The 21,422-nt window shown below is 35.5% G+C and overlaps 1 protein-coding gene across 1 annotated transcript in view; it reads right to left on the reverse strand.

Annotated features, from left to right (window-relative positions):
* Positions 1-21,422, reverse strand: part of NPAS3 (neuronal PAS domain protein 3) — an 855,986-nt gene that overhangs the window by 675,912 nt on the left and 158,652 nt on the right. Inside the window, 1 exon segment of the mRNA XM_012647885.1 lies at positions 15,465-15,491. Within this exon segment, the coding sequence (XP_012503339.1) occupies positions 15,465-15,491 (27 nt within the window).

Genomic DNA, 21,422 nt, shown 5'->3' on the forward strand with positions numbered 1-21,422 from the left:
TTTAATACATCTTTGTTCATCTTTTAATTTTTAAAATGAAATGTATTTAAAATACCAAAGAATAAGTTTCAACAAAATAATCCTCCCAGAATGACTGGCACAATTAGAACGTTAGTTAGTGATAAGGGCTAAATTAATGGCTGTTACACTCATGATTTTAGTTCTAATTTCCCCCGCCTGACTCATGCCACTACTGCATGAGGCTGGTTGGTGAGAGTTTATGGGGGTCAAGTATGCTAGTCTGTCATATTTTGCCAACGGTGCACTGTGTTTCTGTTTAAAGTAGAATTTGTGAATAGTTGCACAGCTCAACAGTAGCTTTCAATTCTGTCTTCTTAACAGCCCGTCACATCAGAGACCAAGAGAAAGCTGAAGGAAGAAAACAGATTTCTTAACAAGGACTGGGAATTATAGTATTATCTTTTCGTTGATAAAGATAAGATGATTTGCTTGCTTTATGATACTGTAATATCAACATTAAAGAAATGTAATGCTCATCAGCATCATAACACTCATAAGAACCACAAATATTTTAAATTATAGAGGCACTAAAGGTTGTATTGCAGAAATTAAAAGATTAAAAGCAGCCAGGTGTATTGGCTCAAGCCTGTAATCCTAGCACTCTGGGAGGCCAAAGCAGGAGGATCATTTGAGCTCAAGAGTTTGAGACCAGCCTGAGCCAAGAGCAAGACCCTGTGTCTCTACTGAAAATAGAAAAAATTAGCCAGGCATGGTGGCACATGCTGTAGTCCCAGCTACCTTGTAGGCTGAGGCAAGAGGATCAGTTGAGCCCAGTAGTTTAAGGTTGCTGTGAACTAGGCTGATGCCACGGCACTCTAGCCTGGGCAACAGAGCAAAACTCTGTCTCAAAAAAAAAAAAAAAAAGAAAAAAAAAAAGAAAAGCAAAGACAATTCTTTCAGTCAGCAATAAGAACTGGAAAAATGCCACTGAACCAACTTGTAAAGTAGCTTATGTACTCAAGGGGAAAAAAGGAAGCCATTCAGTGATATAGAAATTGTGGAAGAATGCATACTCAAAGTTGTAGGATGCTTAGGTCCTGATAACTTTTCAAAGTACAAACAACTGCCTCTTTCAAGGAGAACCATAACTGATTAGCAGCATGAATTAACAGAACAACTTAACAGAACAACTTTATGCAATACTTCAAAAGGAAAATACATATTGAATTGCTTTGGATGAATCAACTGACACTATCGACTTGGCAAAGGTTTTATACCTCATTCGGGTCATAAAAGATTTTCTTTGCCATGAAGAGTTACTCACTTTGGAAACTCTTGTAAACAGAACACGGGGAATAGATATCTTCAACAGCTTTCAAGATAAATGTCATGAAGTTGGACTGAATTTGGTAAATTTAGTGGAGTATATGTACAGACAGTGCACCTTCCATGATAGGAAAACATGAAGGGTTTATTGTACAGATTTTTAAAAAGTATTAACAGATCCTCATTTCTTTTCATTGTATCTTGCATCAGCAAAATCTCTGTTCTAAAGCAACTATTTTAAATGACATTTTGCAACAAGTTGTAAGTATTGTTAACTATATTCATGTGACTGAAACATGGCATCGTCAGTTCCTTAACATGCTAAAGTTGAATAATGAGGTATCCAATGTGGATTTACCGTATCATTCCAAAGTGTGCTGGCTATCACAGGGACACATATTAGCCAAAATTTTTTATCTCTGGGAGAACAGATAGTTAAATTTTATGAAGAACAGAATCAGCAATGTGAATTAATGAAAGAAGATTTCTATAGGAATGCAGCATTTCTGTGTGCTATCATGTCAAATCAAAATGACCTGAATATTTCTTTGCAAGCCAAAACTAAGTCTATATATGATATATGGCAAAAAAACATCCAAGCATTTCAAAAAAAAGCTATCTTCTCTCAAAACACTTCTTCAAAAGGAGATTTGGGATGAACATTTTCCCCGGTTAGCAAAGGTCAGGGATGAGCAGGATGACATATGCAAATCATCCAAAGAATACACAGCTGTTATAGACCTATTAATTGGAGAATACAATGAAAGAAAGGTTCACTGACTTTGAGAATCATGACATCACACTCAAATTAGCATTTCAGCCTCACCTAGTTGACATCACCAAGGTACCTAAAGAACTACAGCTGGAATTGATTGAGTTCTCAGTAGATGACATTTTAAAGTCATTGTTTGATGGTAAGAAAAATCTAATTGAAATATGGAAAAATACAGTAGAATACCCACACCTTCAGCAACACGCCGGAAAAATGCTTTCTTCCTTTTCAGCCATTCATTACTGCGAATCTACATTCTTCTACCTAACCCAAATCAAGACACCCTTTAGGGTCACAAATGGCTGATACCCATCTAGAGGATCATCTGAAACTGCAGACCTCCAAGCTGCAACCAAATATCCAAATGCTTTCCATCAAAAAGCAGAAACAAAGTCATTGAAAGGTTAGTTAACTTTAAAATTAATGGTTTTCATTTTTTGAAATTCTTAAGTATATAGCAGTTAGATTTTTGAAAAATAATGTACAATTTTTAAGTATATCTAATTAAAGTTTCTTAAATGTGTCCTTATTTGATTACCCCTAAATTAATGTGGCCTTCCAACATGAAAAGCTTCCCCACCCCTACACTTAGGACTATGATCAGAACATTGCTAAATTCTGACTAGTCCTAAAGACTCAGTCATGTGTATTTAAAAGGAGAACACTTGGCTGATTTCTCCTCAGCAAAATATTTTATTTGATCACAAGTGATGTCTTTTATAGTACCTAAATCCATGTGAAGCTGTCAGGTTTGCGTTAAGATAAGGTGACCCTTGTGTGTTTATATAGTGCTGTTATGTAGGAATATGCCTGCCTTCACAAGAGATTCCTAATCCTGACGCCTTTAACATACTTCATCATATTTTTTGTTTCACTGCTATGTTTCTATCACTTATACAATGATAATATGAGTAACACTGGAGTGGGAATTTTTATGCTACTACACAGAATATGGATAGAAGATTGTCAGTCTTATTTGATAAACCATACACACCTATTTACTTGAGAAAATAATGATCAATCTTACCTATCTTATTATATTCATAGACCAACTAATTTAAGAGTAATAATGAATCAGAAACTGAATTTTGCTTCTATGACTTATTAGTTATGCAATTTGGACAAATAATTAATTCTCATTTTTTTACCTGTGAAATATCTACTTCACAGGGTTCATATGAGAGTTAAACAGAAACATCAAGAAGTACCTAATAAAATGTTTGCAGCATAAACGTTAGTTATTTCCCTGTGCCCATTTGCTCCTAAAGCCACTATCATCTGGCTTTGGGCACTCATGCTTCAATTAAACTGCCCTAATTAAGGTATCCAGTCATTTTGTCATTTTTCAGTCTTCTGTGACAAGATGTTCAGTATCAACTGCACTTTCCTTCATGACCATGTTTCTTTGGCTGCTGAGGTTCTTCTCCCTCACACCTGAGCTGCTCTCTTGCCTGCCTTTCTGACTTCTCACCATCCTTTATTCCTGAAGGTTCCATCTGCGCTCTTGCACTCCCACTGTATGTGACCTCTGCTGATTGCAAGCACCAACCCACACTTCTGTCTCTAACCTCTCTCCTGAGCTCCACACTAAAATTTCTAGTCTCATTCCTACAAGCACACAGGCAATTCAAATATCCAAAATCATCTAGATACACATCCCCTTCTCACTGCCTCACTACATTTACTTCCCTGTATTTACTTCTTCTGTACTCAGAAGCCCAAGCTAGAAAGAATACAGGCACTTGCCTTCAGCCTTTCATTGCCCATATCAAACTGGGCACCAAGCAGGCAGAATCCACACTCCCCCTTTCATCGCCTTATCCCAGGTCTTCATCCAAGGTTCTCAGGACTACCAAGGTGACCTCCTTATTAGCTTCCTAGACTCCTTCCTCTCCCTCGCCAGCCTCCAATCCAATTGCCACATTGTTTAAACTAAGACACAAACCACTTAAAATTCATTAATGGTTTTTTTCTTCCCTGTGGTTTCAGCTCCTAAGGCCAGCTCTTCCCAACCAACCTGTCCAGCCCTGGCTCCAGACACACCTGGATCCCAACACGTGCAACCAATCATAATCTTCCTAGAGAGCCCGCTCACAACATGCCTTTCCCCACTTTCTCTGTCGGATAAAATCCAACTGATACTGCATGCTTCGGCTCAAAGATTACATTTCCAGTTCACTCCTCTAAGGGTGCATAACACAGTTTACTGTGGCTTTTTGACATCCCTGTCTCACCAACTAAGCCAGAGATTTTGTCTTGTTTATGTCCATAAAAGGCATTTAACAAATATTAACAGGATAATTTACATTCCTGTGTGAGTGCACATGCACACATACACACAATAGGGCTAGAGTGAGTTAGCCATAGTATGATTAGATGACAAAAAGGGACTGCAAATTTACAGCTGTTTCCCTCCAAAAAATGTGTCGTTACAGAGAGAGATATACAAATCCCCACATTTATTACTTAAACATCACACATGTAAAATAACAGATTCAATTTCAGTTTTGTGTTTTTAAATTTGAGAGAATTTATAAAACTCTGTTTAACTCTTGGAAGATAATAGCTAGACCACTTAGAAGTCAGATGAACATATGGCTGGGTATAACTGGTAGCTCAAATTGAGAGGGAGCTGGAGCACTTGGAGAGTATCAAAAGGGGTCATTTAAGCCAAATGTTTAAAGGATTATCAATAGATCTATAATAAAAGCTAGTACTTATATTTAGTCTAGAAGACAAAGTGGCCTAATTACAAGTGGATGACCCAATTATAGTCTTCAGCAGAGAAAATATTATTACACAAGAGAGACTGAAAACTAGTTCTTCCTTGAGGGAAAAGGTGCCTTACCACTCTCTAAACTCCCACAGAACGTGGCATCAAGACCTGCCTTCTGAGCGTGCACTGAGAAGTAAAGAGAACAAGGGAAGTTTAATAGGAGGGATGTGGGCCTGGTAATAAAGCTCATCTTAACAGTGAGCACAGATTGACCCTGCTGTGGTTTTAAACTTCTCTGGACATCTTTAAGAGTAGAATAAACACCCATCTCCTGGGAAGGCTTGAGTTGTCCTTTTTGAAGGTGAAAGGCGGTACTGGATGAATTGTTCAAAGTTTCTTATGACATAAGCTTTAAATTGTCATGCATGCTTCCTCTATAAGAATTTCAAGAAGGGAGAGAAGATGTATAAAGAGTGTCTGCGAAGAATGAGATTTACTGACACTAAGGTTCTATTACTGCATTCAGCTTGTTTTAAAATGAAGAATTTGAATAATAAATACAAGAAAAATTTGGCATCGATTCAGAAATTTTTGTTCTAGATCTTCTAGGAAGCCAACTCTTCCTGAAAGCATGAGACAAAAATTGCATTTTCCCCTTTTACCTGTTACAAAATTGGTTTTTTTGGTACAAATAGCATGAAGATTCGAAAACGTGATTACAACATAAGAGTGGTGATACTTCCATAAAGTGTCACTGATTTCAAAGTAATCTCAGATGCAATAGAAATACCAATGATTTTTAAACCTATGTGATACTTAATTTTATTTATTGTTAATTTATGCACTCATGTGTTTATTTTACACAAAGGAAAAGGAAAAATCATCTTGCAGTTCAAAGACTACTCCTCTGCCCCCTTTATTCACTTTCTCAACATCGTCACTTGTATTAGGCAAACTCTACATAACTCTAAGGATAGTTTTATGGCTGGTGCAACAGTGTATGGGTCTAAGCATGTAAATGAGACTAAATAAGGGAGTATATTATCTTCCTGTTAAGGGAACAGTAAACTGAAAAGGAAATTATTTTAGCTAAAAAAGAAAAAAAAGTCAAAGCAAATCCTCCTTAATGGTCTGCCATAGCCTTAAAGAAGCAATTGACCATTTAAGAGACTTCATTAAATGAATTATATATATTTTGTCAGTTATAATTGCTACACCAAAAAAAAAATGTAACACATAGAGCCTACTTAGCAAACAGTAGCACTTCGATGTCGTGTGTGGAAAAAAATAACATCCTAAATTAAAAGTGACAAAAGTACATGTTATACACTATTAGGGAGCCATGCTAAAGACAGATGGCATGATGTGTTGCTTAATCATGAAACTGTGAATAAAATATATCAGTCTTAATTCAAGGAGTTAAAAAAAAAATCTCAGTCAATTTTATCTTTAAAATATCTTTGAAAATTATGATTGCATATCCTCTTATTGTCCAAAGTATCATTCATATATTATATCAAAGTAACTAATATCCTTGTTTTTTAAGGATAAAACCTTCTTTCTCTGAAGATTCTCTGTACATACTCATTTCTACAACTGAAATTAAGAATGTGTCTGCTATGCCCCAAAATTTGCTAGCTACTTACTACAGCCATTACTGTGTTGGATTCTAAAACTACTACAATTGGAAACAAACAAATGAAGTATAATCATTTGGGCATTTTAGAACTGTGTGTGGAAGAACAAAATATTAACAAGCTTGGCAACTGACACAGGTTTCTTCAATAATAGACATTTCTTCACAAGCTCATAAACCTAATAGCACTTTTTAATGGTCTCAGTAAGTACAAAAATGATGAAGATGATCTACTTGTGAAGAGCAGGCCCTTTAAAGCCATTGATGAAAATGGAACTGCTTTAATACAGGTAAGCCTGCAATAGTTTTTGGATAAGCTACCAAGTAATATTCACATTTGTTGGACCAAGATGTTCCTGAACATCAATCCTATAATGATTTCTCCATTTCCCTTATTACTGCACTTTCATTATTTGCTGGGAAACAGACAATAAATTATATACTATTGTTTAGACTCACAGGATTCTAAAATGAGAAGAACCCTAAATATTATTTGGCCCAATTGACGAGTTTACATATGGCAGAACTGGAGCCCAGTGCTGCGGTCATCTGCATCACACCCAGCGAGTCTTCTGTGGATCAGAGGTTAAAATCCCAGCCCTTGGGTTCCTGTTGTGGGGCTTTTGTCTAGTTACAAAAACCCGGAGAAAACCCCATGGAAAATTCCTGATGCAATTATGATTATTTGGAACAAGGTTGAAGGTGATTTAAAAGGAGATTGTCAGTATATGAAAAGAGCATATGGAAGAGGATGGCTTATTGTTTTCCAATTTTGATGAGAATACACATGAAGAAGGTTTTTCTGACTTGATATTTCATGTAAGATCTAAGTATAACCAATTTCTGTGGTTGAGAAGGGCTCTGTGTCTAAAAGTAATTAACACTAGAGACAAGAGTGACATTGCCTCAGACACAACATCTTTGAGAAGCTGCATAATTTATCCAATTCATTCATTCATATCAAATATTTACTGGGGATACACTACTGGCCAGGCATCAGTTTAGTAGTGGAAATATGGTGACCAGAACTCATATACCATTCATTGGGTATGGAACACAATGGAATTTTTAAACATGTAAATGTTAATCTAGCCCCTCACTACTCTTATGAAAATATAGCACAAAAAACAATTTCAAATATATTTTCTTTAAAGTATCTTACTCTGTTCAAATACTGTTTTTAATTACAAAATGGATATCTTTTTTATAATAAATTTTGCAATTCATTTATAACATTCTATTTTAAACAATATTTAGGACAACAAAATTCTGGTACTTGTACTATTGAGAAACAAAAAAATATTTTTCCACACAGGTCCTACATCTATCTCTTGGTAGACAGATGTAATATACTTTAAGTGCAGAAAACCAATTTGATCTCTTATCTTTTTTTTTTTTTTACTTTCATTCATTCTTCAATTTTATTACATGTTGTCCCCAACTTTCCATCAAAAATAGTATCACTGGGATTTAAGTGAGGTTTTCACTAATTTTCATGGGATTTTTTCATCCTAATCACTCCAAAATTTTATTGCCGACATTAAAACCATAACAACTTTGTATATTTCTCAGAATTGTGGAAAAAAGCTAAATTTTAACCTGTTTCTCTGCTATTAACAAGGGTAGAGTTCCATTTTAATTACTGAGTGAACGCAAGTCCAGGCCAGATTTTTCGTGGTCTGGGAAGAAGTTTTTAAATCCAAACATGCTCAGTAATGAGTCTTAGTGACACAAATTGCCTATTTATTGCTTTGAGAATTTGCATCAAGAGAATTTCCGTCTATCATAGAAGGGAAATGTATTTCAGTGGATCTAGAAGAGAGTATATTTGTGGGGTAAGGATTTAGAAAGTTGAGCCACATTCTCAATAATATAGCCACAATATTATCCATTTCCTGCTCTGAAAAGAGTAAAGAACTAGAGAGTCACACTATAAGAAGCCCAGAAACTTTCTAATTTCTCCATATTTGTTTTTGAGTGCCAGTGTCTTAGGCAGTAAGCACCAAAACCTGTAAAGTATAAAGAGTCTGAACCTCTTTTTGTAAAGGAGCAGGGAGAAACTATTGTCCTTTCTGTAGCATGGCTCATAGGAAGACCTTCAAGGTAATGTAAATACCAGAGGCTACCCAGAGAAGAGGAAATGGAACCAAGGGACAGAGTAAAGAAAGGGAATGAGATCACTGGTTGCTGGTGGTGTCTGAGAAGGCATCTGGACATGGGCAAAACAGAGGCCAATGGAGAGGTGATCCTCCAACCAAGAGAGCAAGATTATTTCTATTTCCCAGTTGCACTGGTGAATACACAATACACTTTGGAAGGTCAAAAAATACCCTAGAAACAGCTGTATCCTTATATCACTATATAATTATTAATAATATTAATACTTAATGTATTTAACAAGCATACTATCTTGATGTGGCATTAGTGTACCATGCTTATACTGTTTTTAATAAAATTTGACCTATATGATCCAAACCAATAAAAGTTCTGGAATTTATGTTTTATTTTATTGTATATATGTATTATATACACAAGAGACTAACCCAATTAAGAATGTGAACATTCATAAACTCTAAAAAAAAAAAAAAAAAGGATGTCACTTTAAAAAATCCATCCTGTACTGTGGTAGCCTGTGTCTGGCATGTAGTAGACATTCAAATATCTGTCAAATGAAAGAATGTATGCAGTTTACTAGTCATTGGTTAGTCTTTTTTGTCCTCTATTGTCACTTGCAAGTAGGTAAGTGGTGGTCTATATCAAAGATTAAGTCTTTTTCTTAAGGAAAAAATATTAGGAAAAATATATCATTTAAAAATTCTCCAGTAATTTTTAAATTTTAATAGTGGACCACCACTAGAGTACTGTAGTTTGAAAACAAGCATGCTATGGGGCCCTTAAAATTGCCAGGTAATTTCTCATGGAGCATCCACGGTCCATGCACATAGCTGAAGGCCAAATGGTGACTCTTCTAGTGACCTTTATCTTTCCTAATTCACTAGCAACACTAGTTGCTGTTTGTGTTCAAAGCCCTTATAAAGCATAATGCCCAAATTAGAAATGATCTGAATGGATGTTACCTAAAAAATTCCTTTATGCTCTTTAATATATGTTCTTAATGAAAAGTAACTAGTCTATCTAAAACATGACTATCTTTAAGTAATTATCAGTTTGTGATCATCTTTCCTAATAGCTCTGGTTTAAAGATTTGCATTTCTTTTTTCCAACACCTACTCCTACTTGTTGCCATAAAATTTCTACAAATATTTTATAGCCTGGGTTTGAACATGTCCAGGGCCTTTCGTATATGAATCAGAAAGCAGCTAAACCATGTTTCATAGACATTTTTCTTTCCCATTTAAGGGAAAATGCACTGGGAACCTCTTAAAAGATTTCCATGAAATAGTCAAATCTCTATGAAGTGCAGAGCTAACATCCTCATTCAAAAATTCTGCCTTTCCTCACAGATTGATCACACTTTCACTTCCCTACCAGCCATTTTTGCCTCTAAATCCTTAATACCTACACTGAACAGAATCGTAAGGAGAAAACACATTCTCATTTTTTCTTACATAATTTTATCTGAGTAATTCTGAGAAAATCTCTTCCATTATTTCTTAATTTGACTCTTAAATTTTCTAATTCTGTTCCCCGAAGATAAATTTCATTCTTCTCTATTTCCCACAAGCATATTCCTTTATATTTCAGAGTTATACCATATTTCATCATGACCTAATTCCTTCTAGTGCTCATAAAAATTATTTGTTAATAAACTTAATTCCTTAATTTGTTAAATTAATCCATTAATTAAATTTACTCATTCATGAATTCATTAAATACTTAATGTAATGCAACTACTACATGCCAAACACAAAGCTGGGCACTGAGAAGCTGAAGATGATGATAAAGTTCCTGCTTGCTCTCAGGAAACTAATATTTTGGTGGAAGAAACTATATTCCTTTTTCTCCATCCTTGAAGTACTACTCCTTTCTTTCCTATAATCCTGTCCATGTTTTCCTACAGATAGTTCTTTAGCCTCTCAAACTACTTCTATTCCACATTTACTTTGAATTGTTTTTATTACCAACAGCTTCCTAAGGCATTTTCCTTGCCATGAGTCCTGAAAGGCAATCGTGACTTCACTTCTTTGTATTATGCAACTCATCACTGCCTTTTTCTTCTTGTAACATCTTTTCTTCCTTTCTAAAATTAATTATGTTTAAACACCATTCTTGTTTAATTTGCTTAAAAGACAGTGTCTTGCTCTCTTAATACTCTGCTTTGAAATATTCTCATTCTGTCAATTTTCTCTGTTGGGTTAGCATTTTCTCCAAACGTTAGTCTTCAGATAGCTTTCATTTTTGTTGAGGATATAGACATTTATCAACCTCATGTTTCTCTATGTTTTTTATCCATTAACATACCTCTTTCACTTTTTTCTTAGCAATAATATTGAGTACTTATTACATGTCAAATATTGTTCTAAGTGCTTTGCTCTAAGTGATACTGAATTTAGTCCTTATAGTCGTTTAGGGATTATATTACTATCCCCCTTTTAAAGATAAGGAAACTAAGGCACAGAGTGATGATGTGACTTCCCAATTAGAGACAGACTCAGGAGTTGGATCCAAGAGGCTTCCAAGTCTCTGCCCTCCCTTATCCATTACGCTGCTGCCTCTATGATACAGGAGAAAAGAAGACTGGCCCTCTCTCATCCCGTGCACTATAAGAAAATTTTTCTGCTCCAAACCTCTACCTTGATGGTAACTGGGAAAAAATGGTTTTAGTAAGTAGTTTCCCAAAGAAATTTACACAATCTTTCCCCTATAAAACTTCACAGGAAGCATTGCCAGCTTTATGGATTTTAGCACAGTAATACTAATTGATCTTAAGGCTGCCAAAAAAAGAAACCCAACAGCAGAATATACTTCAGATTTTTAATCTTTCTCTTTCAGTTTGTTGTTTACGTTATCTGTGTTTAAGCTTACTATTATTTCTCCAACATTACTTTTCTTTTTCTTGGGGCCTAGTGGCATGTAAAACATTGAATGGCCTCATGTGGTATCTCCCTTGATCCATATTAGTGGCAAGTATGTGGCTCCCACTTTGTCTCTATTAGTTCTCCAAACTCACTATTACTCCAGTTTATGCCCCAAGTGTGTCCAGTGATATCTAAAGTAACTGCTAAAGCACATCATCATTGACCATTTATAGTACTGTTTCTGAAAGTCCTTTACCTTCTAAATAAAATGATAAATATCTCCGTTCTGTGCAGCAATTTCAGCCCAGCCCAGGATTTCTCAGGATTTTTGTAAATAGTTCCTTAAAAATAAATAAATACTCTTAAACTGTTATTAGTAAAAGTATTGTTTTCTTTAGCTTCTACATAACTGAAAACAAACCTTTTATTTTAGTGATTTTATAATCAAGACTTCCACAATAAAAATCTATACGTGATCTCTCACTGACTTCTTCAAGAAAACATTTCTTAATGGTAACTGGCCCCTTAAATTTTATTCTCAATCTCATTCCCCTCAGTCTTTGTTTTTCCTGCTGACCCTTAACCATCTTATTCTTCTTATAAACTGTGCGTGAGACCTGTCAAGCTTTGTGGTAAGAGTGAAACCTGTAGGCAATTAAACATTTGTGCTCCTTCCTGGTGTACAGTAAAAAATAATGTTAAGATAGTTTGAACCTATGATTATCATCACATCAGGTTGAGAACCGTTAAGGACCACAAATTCCTTAAATCAGCTGCCCAACATTACTGATGATAGTATTATTACAACCAAACCCCAAACTCATTTTAGTAATCATTGTTTTGCAGACTATATATCAATTAAAAATAAATCGCTTTTGAATTCAGTCATAGCTCGTGCCTTGTAATCCCAGCAACTCAGGAGATGGAAGTGGGAGGATCACTTGAGGCCAAGAGTTCAAGGCTGCAGCGAGCTATGATTGCGCTACTCCAGCCTGGGTGACAAAACGAGCTGGTCTCAAAAAAAGGAAATAAAAAAGCCATTGATTTCTGTGGCACCGTCTCATCCCTGACACTGCTTGCCTTATTGTTGTTACTCAAATTAGATTTGGTAAGCCCATCTAAAGTTTCCCTTTTCTAGAGAAAGATGATGAACATGTAAGTTCAAATTTCCCACTTTCACTAAAGAAATATGGAAACTTCTTACTTTATACTTCCACAGTGCAACTTAGAAATACCATTATGAATTCAAACTGTATCAGTAGGTAATAGGCAAACAAGGTGAAAATGTACAACGGTCTGCTCCGAAAAACATAAAGGCATTCCTTTCCAGCCTTGTGCTATTTCAAGGTGACCATCTATCCAAACAGAAAATAATCATAGCTTGATACAAACCACTATTATCTATAGCTGAAGAAAAATCCAATGTGCTCATTTTCCCTCTATTTTAATATGGACTTATTATCATTGTAATTTCACCTGTACATATGAAAATCTTACCTATAAAATGCACTACTGTAAGGTACACATGGAAAGTTATGTGCTGTTTCAAAGATAAACTTCTAACCCTCGTCCAAGCATCGGATGGATCTTCTACCTCTAATAAGGGTGGTACAATTTTCACATTAAGTATAATCGAATCCTTAGAGCCCATTTTTAGTTTCCTCTTAGTTTTCTCAGGTGTATCAGCTTCTCTCCAATTGAGCATTTAAGCTTCGGTAATTTCTCAGTTCAGGCACTTTCCTTTCTATACCCTACTTTATATGTGGCCTTTCATTACATTTCCTATTTCCAGAATATCTGACATGATTCTCTCAGAAGATATTTTTCTTTATAAAAGGTTATGGCAGAGAGAGGGTAGAATGATTTACCCTGAAGTATCATTTTAGCAGCAGTGCTGACTGCCAAAAAAGGTGTCCTTTTAAATGGATTTGGCACTCACTCATTTAACAAACGCTTAACAAGCACCTCTGTGGGCTGGATACTTTCCTAGAGGCTAGGATTACACAGGTAAATTGGATAAGAGTCTTGTCTTCAAGAAGCAATCAGTCTAGTAGGGGAGCAAGACTTGTAAATAAATAAAATATGGTGTCATGAGTACTATATGAAAGGTTTTCCCAAGTGCTACAGATCTCCTATGGAGAGGGCAACTATTTCTGTCTGCCTGAGAATGGATGCTTCATCTAGAAGACACAAGAACCGGGTCTTCGAGTTTGAATAAAAGTTTATCAGGTGAAAAAAATAAAAGGATATTCCCCCAAAGAGAAAACAGCATATGCAAAGGCACGGAGTTGTAAAGAATACGATGTGTTCAGGGCATGGTGAGTTATCTGGTATGATTTGGGGTCAGGGTACATATGGCACACAATTAAGAGATGAAGACAAAAAGGTAGATTGAGCCCACAGACAAAGGAAGAGTGATTCAAACATTTTGAGTGGTGTCGTGACTAGTCAACCTACATTCCTGAAAGGTAATTTTGGCAGTAATTATTTAACATTACTGAGCAGGAGGAAGAAAAGAATAAAGACAGAGAGACTCATTAAGAATTGGATTTTGTTTGTCAGAGTTATAAACACAAATGACAGAGGAATGAAAACAGTGCTAAGGTGCTGTGCCACCAGCAGGTCCTAAAATAGCTGATGAAACCATACTTCCCTTTCATGATAATATTAAAAATAGTTTATCTTTAATTTTGAGGCTTATAGATCAATGCTTCTCAAAATTAATGTACATAGAAATCATCTGGGCATTTTGTGAAAATGAAGATTCTTTTTCAGTATATCTTGCGAAGGAGAGGAGCTGAGATTTTACATTTCTAATAAGCTCCCAGGTGATCCCAACGCTACTGGTCCATGGACCACACTTTGAGTAGCTTGTCATAATGAGTCAGTTAGATTGCTGACTTTTTTCAAGAAATGACTTCACAATGAAAACTGAATACTTGAACATCACCGTTGATTAGATGGGTACAAGGAAGCATATACGTTTGTCTTCTAATATCCCCTTAAGAAGTAACATGAAAGGCTGGCTAAGCACCAGCAGTGAATGGCAACAGACTCTAGTCACCTCTCATAGCAGGTGTAGTGCCCTCCATCTTGTAGAAAAAACTTAACAGTTGCCATTTAAAATCTCTAATTTATTCCAGTAATCACATCAAAGTTCCTTTTCAGACTTATGTGGCCATTTATGATAGAAATAAGAAATACCTGAAAGGTATATGTTCCTAGCAGAGACAATCCTTAATGACTGCTACTACAGTAATGCAGTTTTAATGTTAAATGGCTCAGTTACTGCCAAGAATATATGGCATTAAACAGAAGGCCTTCATTTAGCTTATCATTTCAAATTTTATCTGTTGACCCTCTAACTAGAGCAGAACCACCTGCAAGGAGGTCGTCTCTATAGTTCTCTGAAACAGTCAACGTCACATACCAGACATGTAACGCGCGAGGAGGATGTGAACAATACATCTTGATTCTGAATGCTTTACTTTCCTTTTCTAAGGGAGCAACTTTACCTGGATTCCAAGTTTCCCTTTCATCATTTTCCTGGTGCACTGTGACACAGATGGTGTGAGGTAATTTTATGCACTCCATCTAAAAGCATCAGTTCCCCTTTTCATTGACCAATCCATGCTGCTTCACACAAAAGAGACATATTGGTGATTTATCTGGTGTAGTACAAATCAAGACTAAACAAAAGCAATTCATTCCAAATCAAGACCTAGCCCTGAGCTGGAGAAACTTAGATGTCTCTTGATTGTTGCAAAAGCAATCACCATTTTTCTATCTTGTTTTCTTCCCTCCTCTACTAAAAATAGTGGAAAAAAATATTAAAAGAGCCATGGAAGTGAGAAGTTGTAGAGCAGCAAGCATTTCTGTCTTTTATTGTTTTATCTGAACTCCTTTAAGAAGTAACAGCAGTGGAAAAATATCAAATCACCTTAAAAATAGAGAGTAATAATAAACTATTCATTTAAACCTGCAAAATCTTGACCTAACCTAAAATACATTTGCTAAATTTTCACATAATTTATTTGCAGTTGAACAATTTAAGTAACATCAAATGATACCAACTGCTTGCCTAAAACTTGTGAAGTTTTCCTGGTATATAGTAATACTTTACTAAGATGTTTCAGAACATAAAAAGCAAAATCAATGCTGGAAAAAAAACGTTCTTTTTGTTCTAGGGTCTGTGTTTGGAAAATATTGCCATGTAGCATTTATGGTAACAGCTGTACGGTTAAACTTTAGGCACAAACGGAACTGCAGAGGATCTGCTGCATAAATAAAATCCCCATGGCAACTAAATGTGCTACTAGATAACAGAGAAAAAAGGATTTATGTGTTTGCTGAGCTGTCTTGCCCTAAAGGAATTCTCCAGGCAAACGCAGGCCACCTGCCACATGTTATATTAAGCTCAGCCTTCTGGACTTATTTTCAAATCCACAGCAAAAAGGTCCAACTACTTTTATTTGGAAGTTTCATTGTTCTTTATTCCCAGCCCCTCCAAAAATAAACAATTCATTTTTCAACCTGCCTGCTATATTTTGCCCTGGATACAAAAGATAATTAATGAATTTGTTTGTGCTCCTAAACATTTTGTTGATCTTACTAAAATAACAAGCATATGCATAACAAAAAAGTTGTGTTTTTTTTCTTTTTAAATTTGTAGATATAACGTGCCTTCTCCAATATAAGGTAGACTATATGGAAGATGCATGGTGGTTAATGAGTATATTTCAAAGGTGAAAAAAAGGCACTGCAGCAGCAAGATTAGTATCTTCTGCAAATTTAACATGTAAAATATTTACAGTCATTTTTTTCCTGAAGGAAAATAGGGCTTATAAACAATCCAGGATTTTGTCATAAATGGTATTATTAAATAAATTAACTTTTTAAAATTACTTGAAAATTTTCCTTTTTAAGTATACTTTCCCACCTCCAATCCCCATCTACAGATATTTGTTGATAATACCGCATATTTATGTTAGTGTTGATAATACTGCAATATCACATAATGGTACTAAAGTATTTTTGAATATGTGATACACAGATCTGAACTGAGAGAGGAAAAGATGACAAAAGTTCATTATGCAGGAGTCATGCAACATGATTCCCTATGATAAAATGGGGAATTGGACTAGAAATACACTCCCCCAAACTTCAATTCTGCTGTGAACATTGACCTTGATGAAATGACAGAGTTTTCACCTGAAAATAATCATAACTATTATCCATTCTTCAAAACTTCCTAAATTGTAGTGATACTGAAATAAATTTAGGCTATTTCTGCTTTGTGTAATATGGAAGTGAAAGGGAAAAATTGAGTCACTGACACAGAAAAACGTCAAGGAAGATTTTGACGGTAAATAATCAATTTGCTGCTTTCATTTACTTCTGGTGACATCCATTGATTATGACAAAAATTATTTCCAGGGATTTAATAATATCAATGGAAATAATGATGACTTTACTACGTAAAAGATTCAAGTTTCTAATAAGTTTACAATTTCAATAGGACTTTATTTGTTTTCTCTCAGCAATTTATGTCCTATTACAGGTAGATTTCCACATTAGCATCTAAGGAATGAGTAAGTTTTCAAAAAGCTCTTGACTTTTGCAAAACACAAATTTGGCTACCCTGCAACATAATCAAACCTAAATCATATAGTACAGGAATGCAAAGAAACACCATTAACACTGAACTCTTTGGTTTACACAGAACAACTCTTGCCATCCCAGCTTATGTACACTTCTCAATAGCAGGGTTATTTCTCTGTCATGTCAGTGGATACTTATTAGGAATAGCAGGTGACTCCTTCAAGTAGAGGTGGAGTCCTCAGGTATGCTTCCCAGCTATCAGTTTCAGGTAAGTCCATATGTGCAGCCATAGTTCTCAAATATAGCTCGACTGTAAACCCCAGTCAAAATCCCCTCTGTCCTTGAACTCCCTTCCTACCCACATCACAATACAAAAATAATGCTGAAGAAAAGCTTTTGAATGTCCTCACCACAAAGAAATGGTGAATACAAGAAGTGATGCTAAATACCCTGCTTTGATCATTATACAACATATGTGTACCAAATATGTACAATGTGTCAAAAATAGTGTAATACTAATAGAGAGGAATGTATATAAATTATAAAGAATATGCCTTTTATGTGATTTTATATTACAAAGACCTATGAAAACTTTCTAAAAAAAATCAGTATTTATTAATACTTTAGCTACAAGTAGTACACTAAAATACTACTTTCTCTAGTTTTCTCTCCTTCCTGAGCATACAGTTGGACTACATGTTCCTGCTTCCCTTCCAAATGAATGTGGCCATGCAACTAAGTTCCAGCCAATAGAGTATGAGCAGAAGTGATCTTGTGCTACTTCTTGGCTTGGCCCATTATAAGCTCCCCCAGGTGATGCTACTTGCCCTTCCCCACTTCTCTTCCTGCCTCCTAGCTTATGGGCAGGTAGGGGATGATGGCAAAACTTTGGTTTGGGTCCCTGAATACCGGGAGAAGCAGTAATTTCCTAACCATGTTACTATCCACCAGTAACATGCATGTGGGAAATTCTGAAAATAAACTCTTGTGTTAAGCTATTGCAATGTCAGAGTTTGTTAAAGCAGCTAGCTTTACTCTTACTAACATAACACTTATCTTAGTAATGTGTTGTAAGTTATTTAAAAGGAAGAAATTCATAAGTAGCCCATCAATTAAATAACTTGGGAGGAGGTTACATATGCACAAGTACATATATATTTCAAAAGTAAACTTACTTAAATTTGATTCCAATTTGAACCACAACACATGCTCATCTTAAAGTTCTTGGGAAATTATGCGAATTACTACACAGAATTCCTAACAAAGATTAGCTCTTGTTATAAAATGAATCAAGGGTAGCTTCACAGAGCAGAAAATAGTGTGCATACTATTTAACTTCTAAACTGTCAGCTAATTATGTATGGAGATAGTTCAGTAAAATATTGAGATACAACCCCTTGTGACCTTGTGACTCAACTGGGAAGCTGCTCTTACTGAGCAGAGTGACATTTTGAGCCACTTACCACAAAAATCCACTTAAAGACACCCAAGTAGCTTACAACACAAGGTTTTTTTTTTTTTTAATTTTAATTTTTTTAGGGTAATGATGATTTGGACAATTTGAATTGTAAAATAGATTTTAACTTACAAATCAAAGAGCTATCAGGGACATTTCTCTACAAAGGAGATTTAGGCCAAATCAAACCAAAACAAATCCCTGATGGGTTAAATATAATATGACCAAGAGAGAGTAATGATCATTGTACAGAAAAACAGCAAGCCATTTCTTTTGAAGTTACGTTTACATTGAGGTAACTCACATGGATGACTTCTAAATAGCATGCACTTCTTAGGTGCTTTCTTTACTCAATGTCTCTAGTTAAGATGGAACACCTTATAGGACACACACAGTTTTTTTCATACTCACATTGTTGTATCCCACCAAAAAAGCCGGTGACCCATCATAACTTGACTCAGAAGAGATGTCTTATGACATCAGCATTATATGTTCATCTTTTGAATTTTTATACAAATCTATAGTCATACACACTGAGCAAAAGTTGACAGAATTGTGTACACGATCTCTCTCCATTAACAAACCTCTGGAAAGAGTAGCCTGAACTCACTGTACCTATCTCCTTGTTAACCCTTATTTCCTTAAACCTTTGAAACCTAGTTTCTAACCCTTTCACTGTGTTAAAATGTTACCCTCAAAAGTCCCAAATCACCCTCCAGCTGAAAAGAGGTTATCTTTTTTTCAGTTCACAGTCTGCAGGACATTCCTTAATCCCTTTCCAAATTAACCTTTTCTTTAATATGCCTAATGCACGCAGAAAAAAGAGTGGCTTATGACAAGCACTCAATGTCAGTGATGTTACTATTATTATTCTTGATATTCTACTCTGTCATGTCTTCCTTTGAATAGGAATGTTATTCTCTTCCATCCCTGCTTAGTTTGTTGTAGTCATGAACGTCTACCATCTTCTAAGGCCAACTTTTCCACAGCCTATTTCCTCAGGCTTCTTTTCATCTTACTTTTGCATCTTTTAATTACAACATTGTAACCTACCCTAATACCATATATCTTCCAGATGTTGCATATTCTATTGATGAGACCTCTTATAAGTTGCTTTGCTTCCTTAATTTCTTGACTTGTAATCTTGTTTGGCTTTCTCTTGGGCTATTATAAATTCAAACTGTATCTTGTCAATAAGTAGAGTTTAGCATGAATACCACATATAAGGTAAACCCGAAATATGCCTGCTCAAAACTCTCACTGCTCCGGCATTAAATGTAATGCTCAGACAGAGGAGGTCGTTCTCATCTGTTGATTGCATTTGTGTGATTGCATTTCTCAATTATTACTGATGACTCTTATAAGAAGTACCCTTTCAATAATCCACGAAGTTTGTCAAATACTCGAGTCTTTCATCAGGCAGTAACCTCACCACATATTAGCGTCTCACAGATTCTCAGCAGCACAGCATCATTTGCTTGTATCATGTGCATTTGGTTGTAAATGCTTTTTAGCCTATGAATCCCAGGAAGCAGAAGAAATGTTGCGCTGAATAGCATTAAAAAGTTACCTGTGCAGACCTTCAACAATGCATTTTTTTAATGATGCAAAGTAAATTCAAATTAACCCATATATTTTGGGAAACCTGTACATTAACAATGGAATATTAAACCAATAATGGAATATAGCTCCTGGGGATATAAATTATAAAGTGAGTTGGTTTGGTTTGTGAATTACTATAGCAAATTTAATCTAAGATGATAGAACTATTTTAAAAATAATTTCAACTTATTTCTTTATAAGAGCCTGGATTCTTGTAAAGCAACTGTGCCAGTTATTAAGCTGTCATTATTAGCCTCAGAACCACCTTTCTATGCTCTGCCCTATGTGCTGGGACTGAGATTTCACAAACTACATTTCTGCTTGGCCAGCTGCTCCTTGTTAGGCTCTGCCATAGGGGACACCGAAGGGAGAATGAGAGAGGACATGGGGACTTGCTGTCTGTGGGCCTTCTGCCTGGCTCAGTTAGCATCACCCAGCAGTGTTTCTGCACCCCAACAGCAGCAGTTCTTTCCAACTGCAGCAGCTGAATTCAGTTATCAGTTTTTCCAACATTTGCAGAATCAGCCTCATCATCCGCCTCTTCAGACACAAGCTGGCCAATGTCCCCTCTTCAGAGGTCTGAGTTTCAGCTTCACGGGGGGCTCTCCTCTAAGCTTCTAAATTATAGTAATCCCAACCTCTCTCTCGTTTTTTCCAGCCCTGGGGATAGTGCTTGTTTCTCACAATTGTCATCTAGGTGATATGTCAGAACTCTCATTTTACCCTTTCAGTTACCAGTTAACAATATTATACATAGTTAACAATTCTTTATATTAAATTCTCTCTGTTCATGTCGCTGGTATGGTTTCTGTCCCAACTGGACCTACAGACACAAAAGGTATATGGCACATTCCATTTAAACTTTCATTTCCCGAATATTCTAATGATTATTAATACTGTAAGATACTCGACAAAAATTAAAAAGGCTTTTGTGTCCAAAAAGTTAAGGGAAACAGCATGTCACAGCACTCTCATAGACTATTATTGTATAATTTAGCAAATTAACACTTCAAGAAGTCCTACTGTAAAAGCTATTTAGATCAATGTTCTCCAAACGTCTTTCAACCTGGAATCCTTCTTTGTAAATATTAATATTAATATTCCCTACCCACTCCTAGAGGTAATAATGATACTGTGGAACCTGAGTTCAGTAGAACAAATTTCGGAAAATGCTAACCTTGTTCACTCATTACATATTCAATTTAAAACTATGAAATAATTTTACATAAGCAGATCATAAAATATCAATCATACAAAAAATATGTAGGCTAAATATTAAGAATATTTAATATTTTCAAGTATTCAAGTAAAGATATGCAAAAGTGTATATAACAGATATTTGCTATATAAGTGTATAAAACAGATTATATTAC

The sequence above is a fragment of the Propithecus coquereli genome, unplaced genomic scaffold (assembly GCF_000956105.1).
Source record: "Propithecus coquereli isolate 6110/MARCELLA unplaced genomic scaffold, Pcoq_1.0 Scaffold273, whole genome shotgun sequence".
Classification (NCBI taxonomy): Eukaryota; Metazoa; Chordata; class Mammalia; order Primates; family Indriidae; genus Propithecus; species Propithecus coquereli.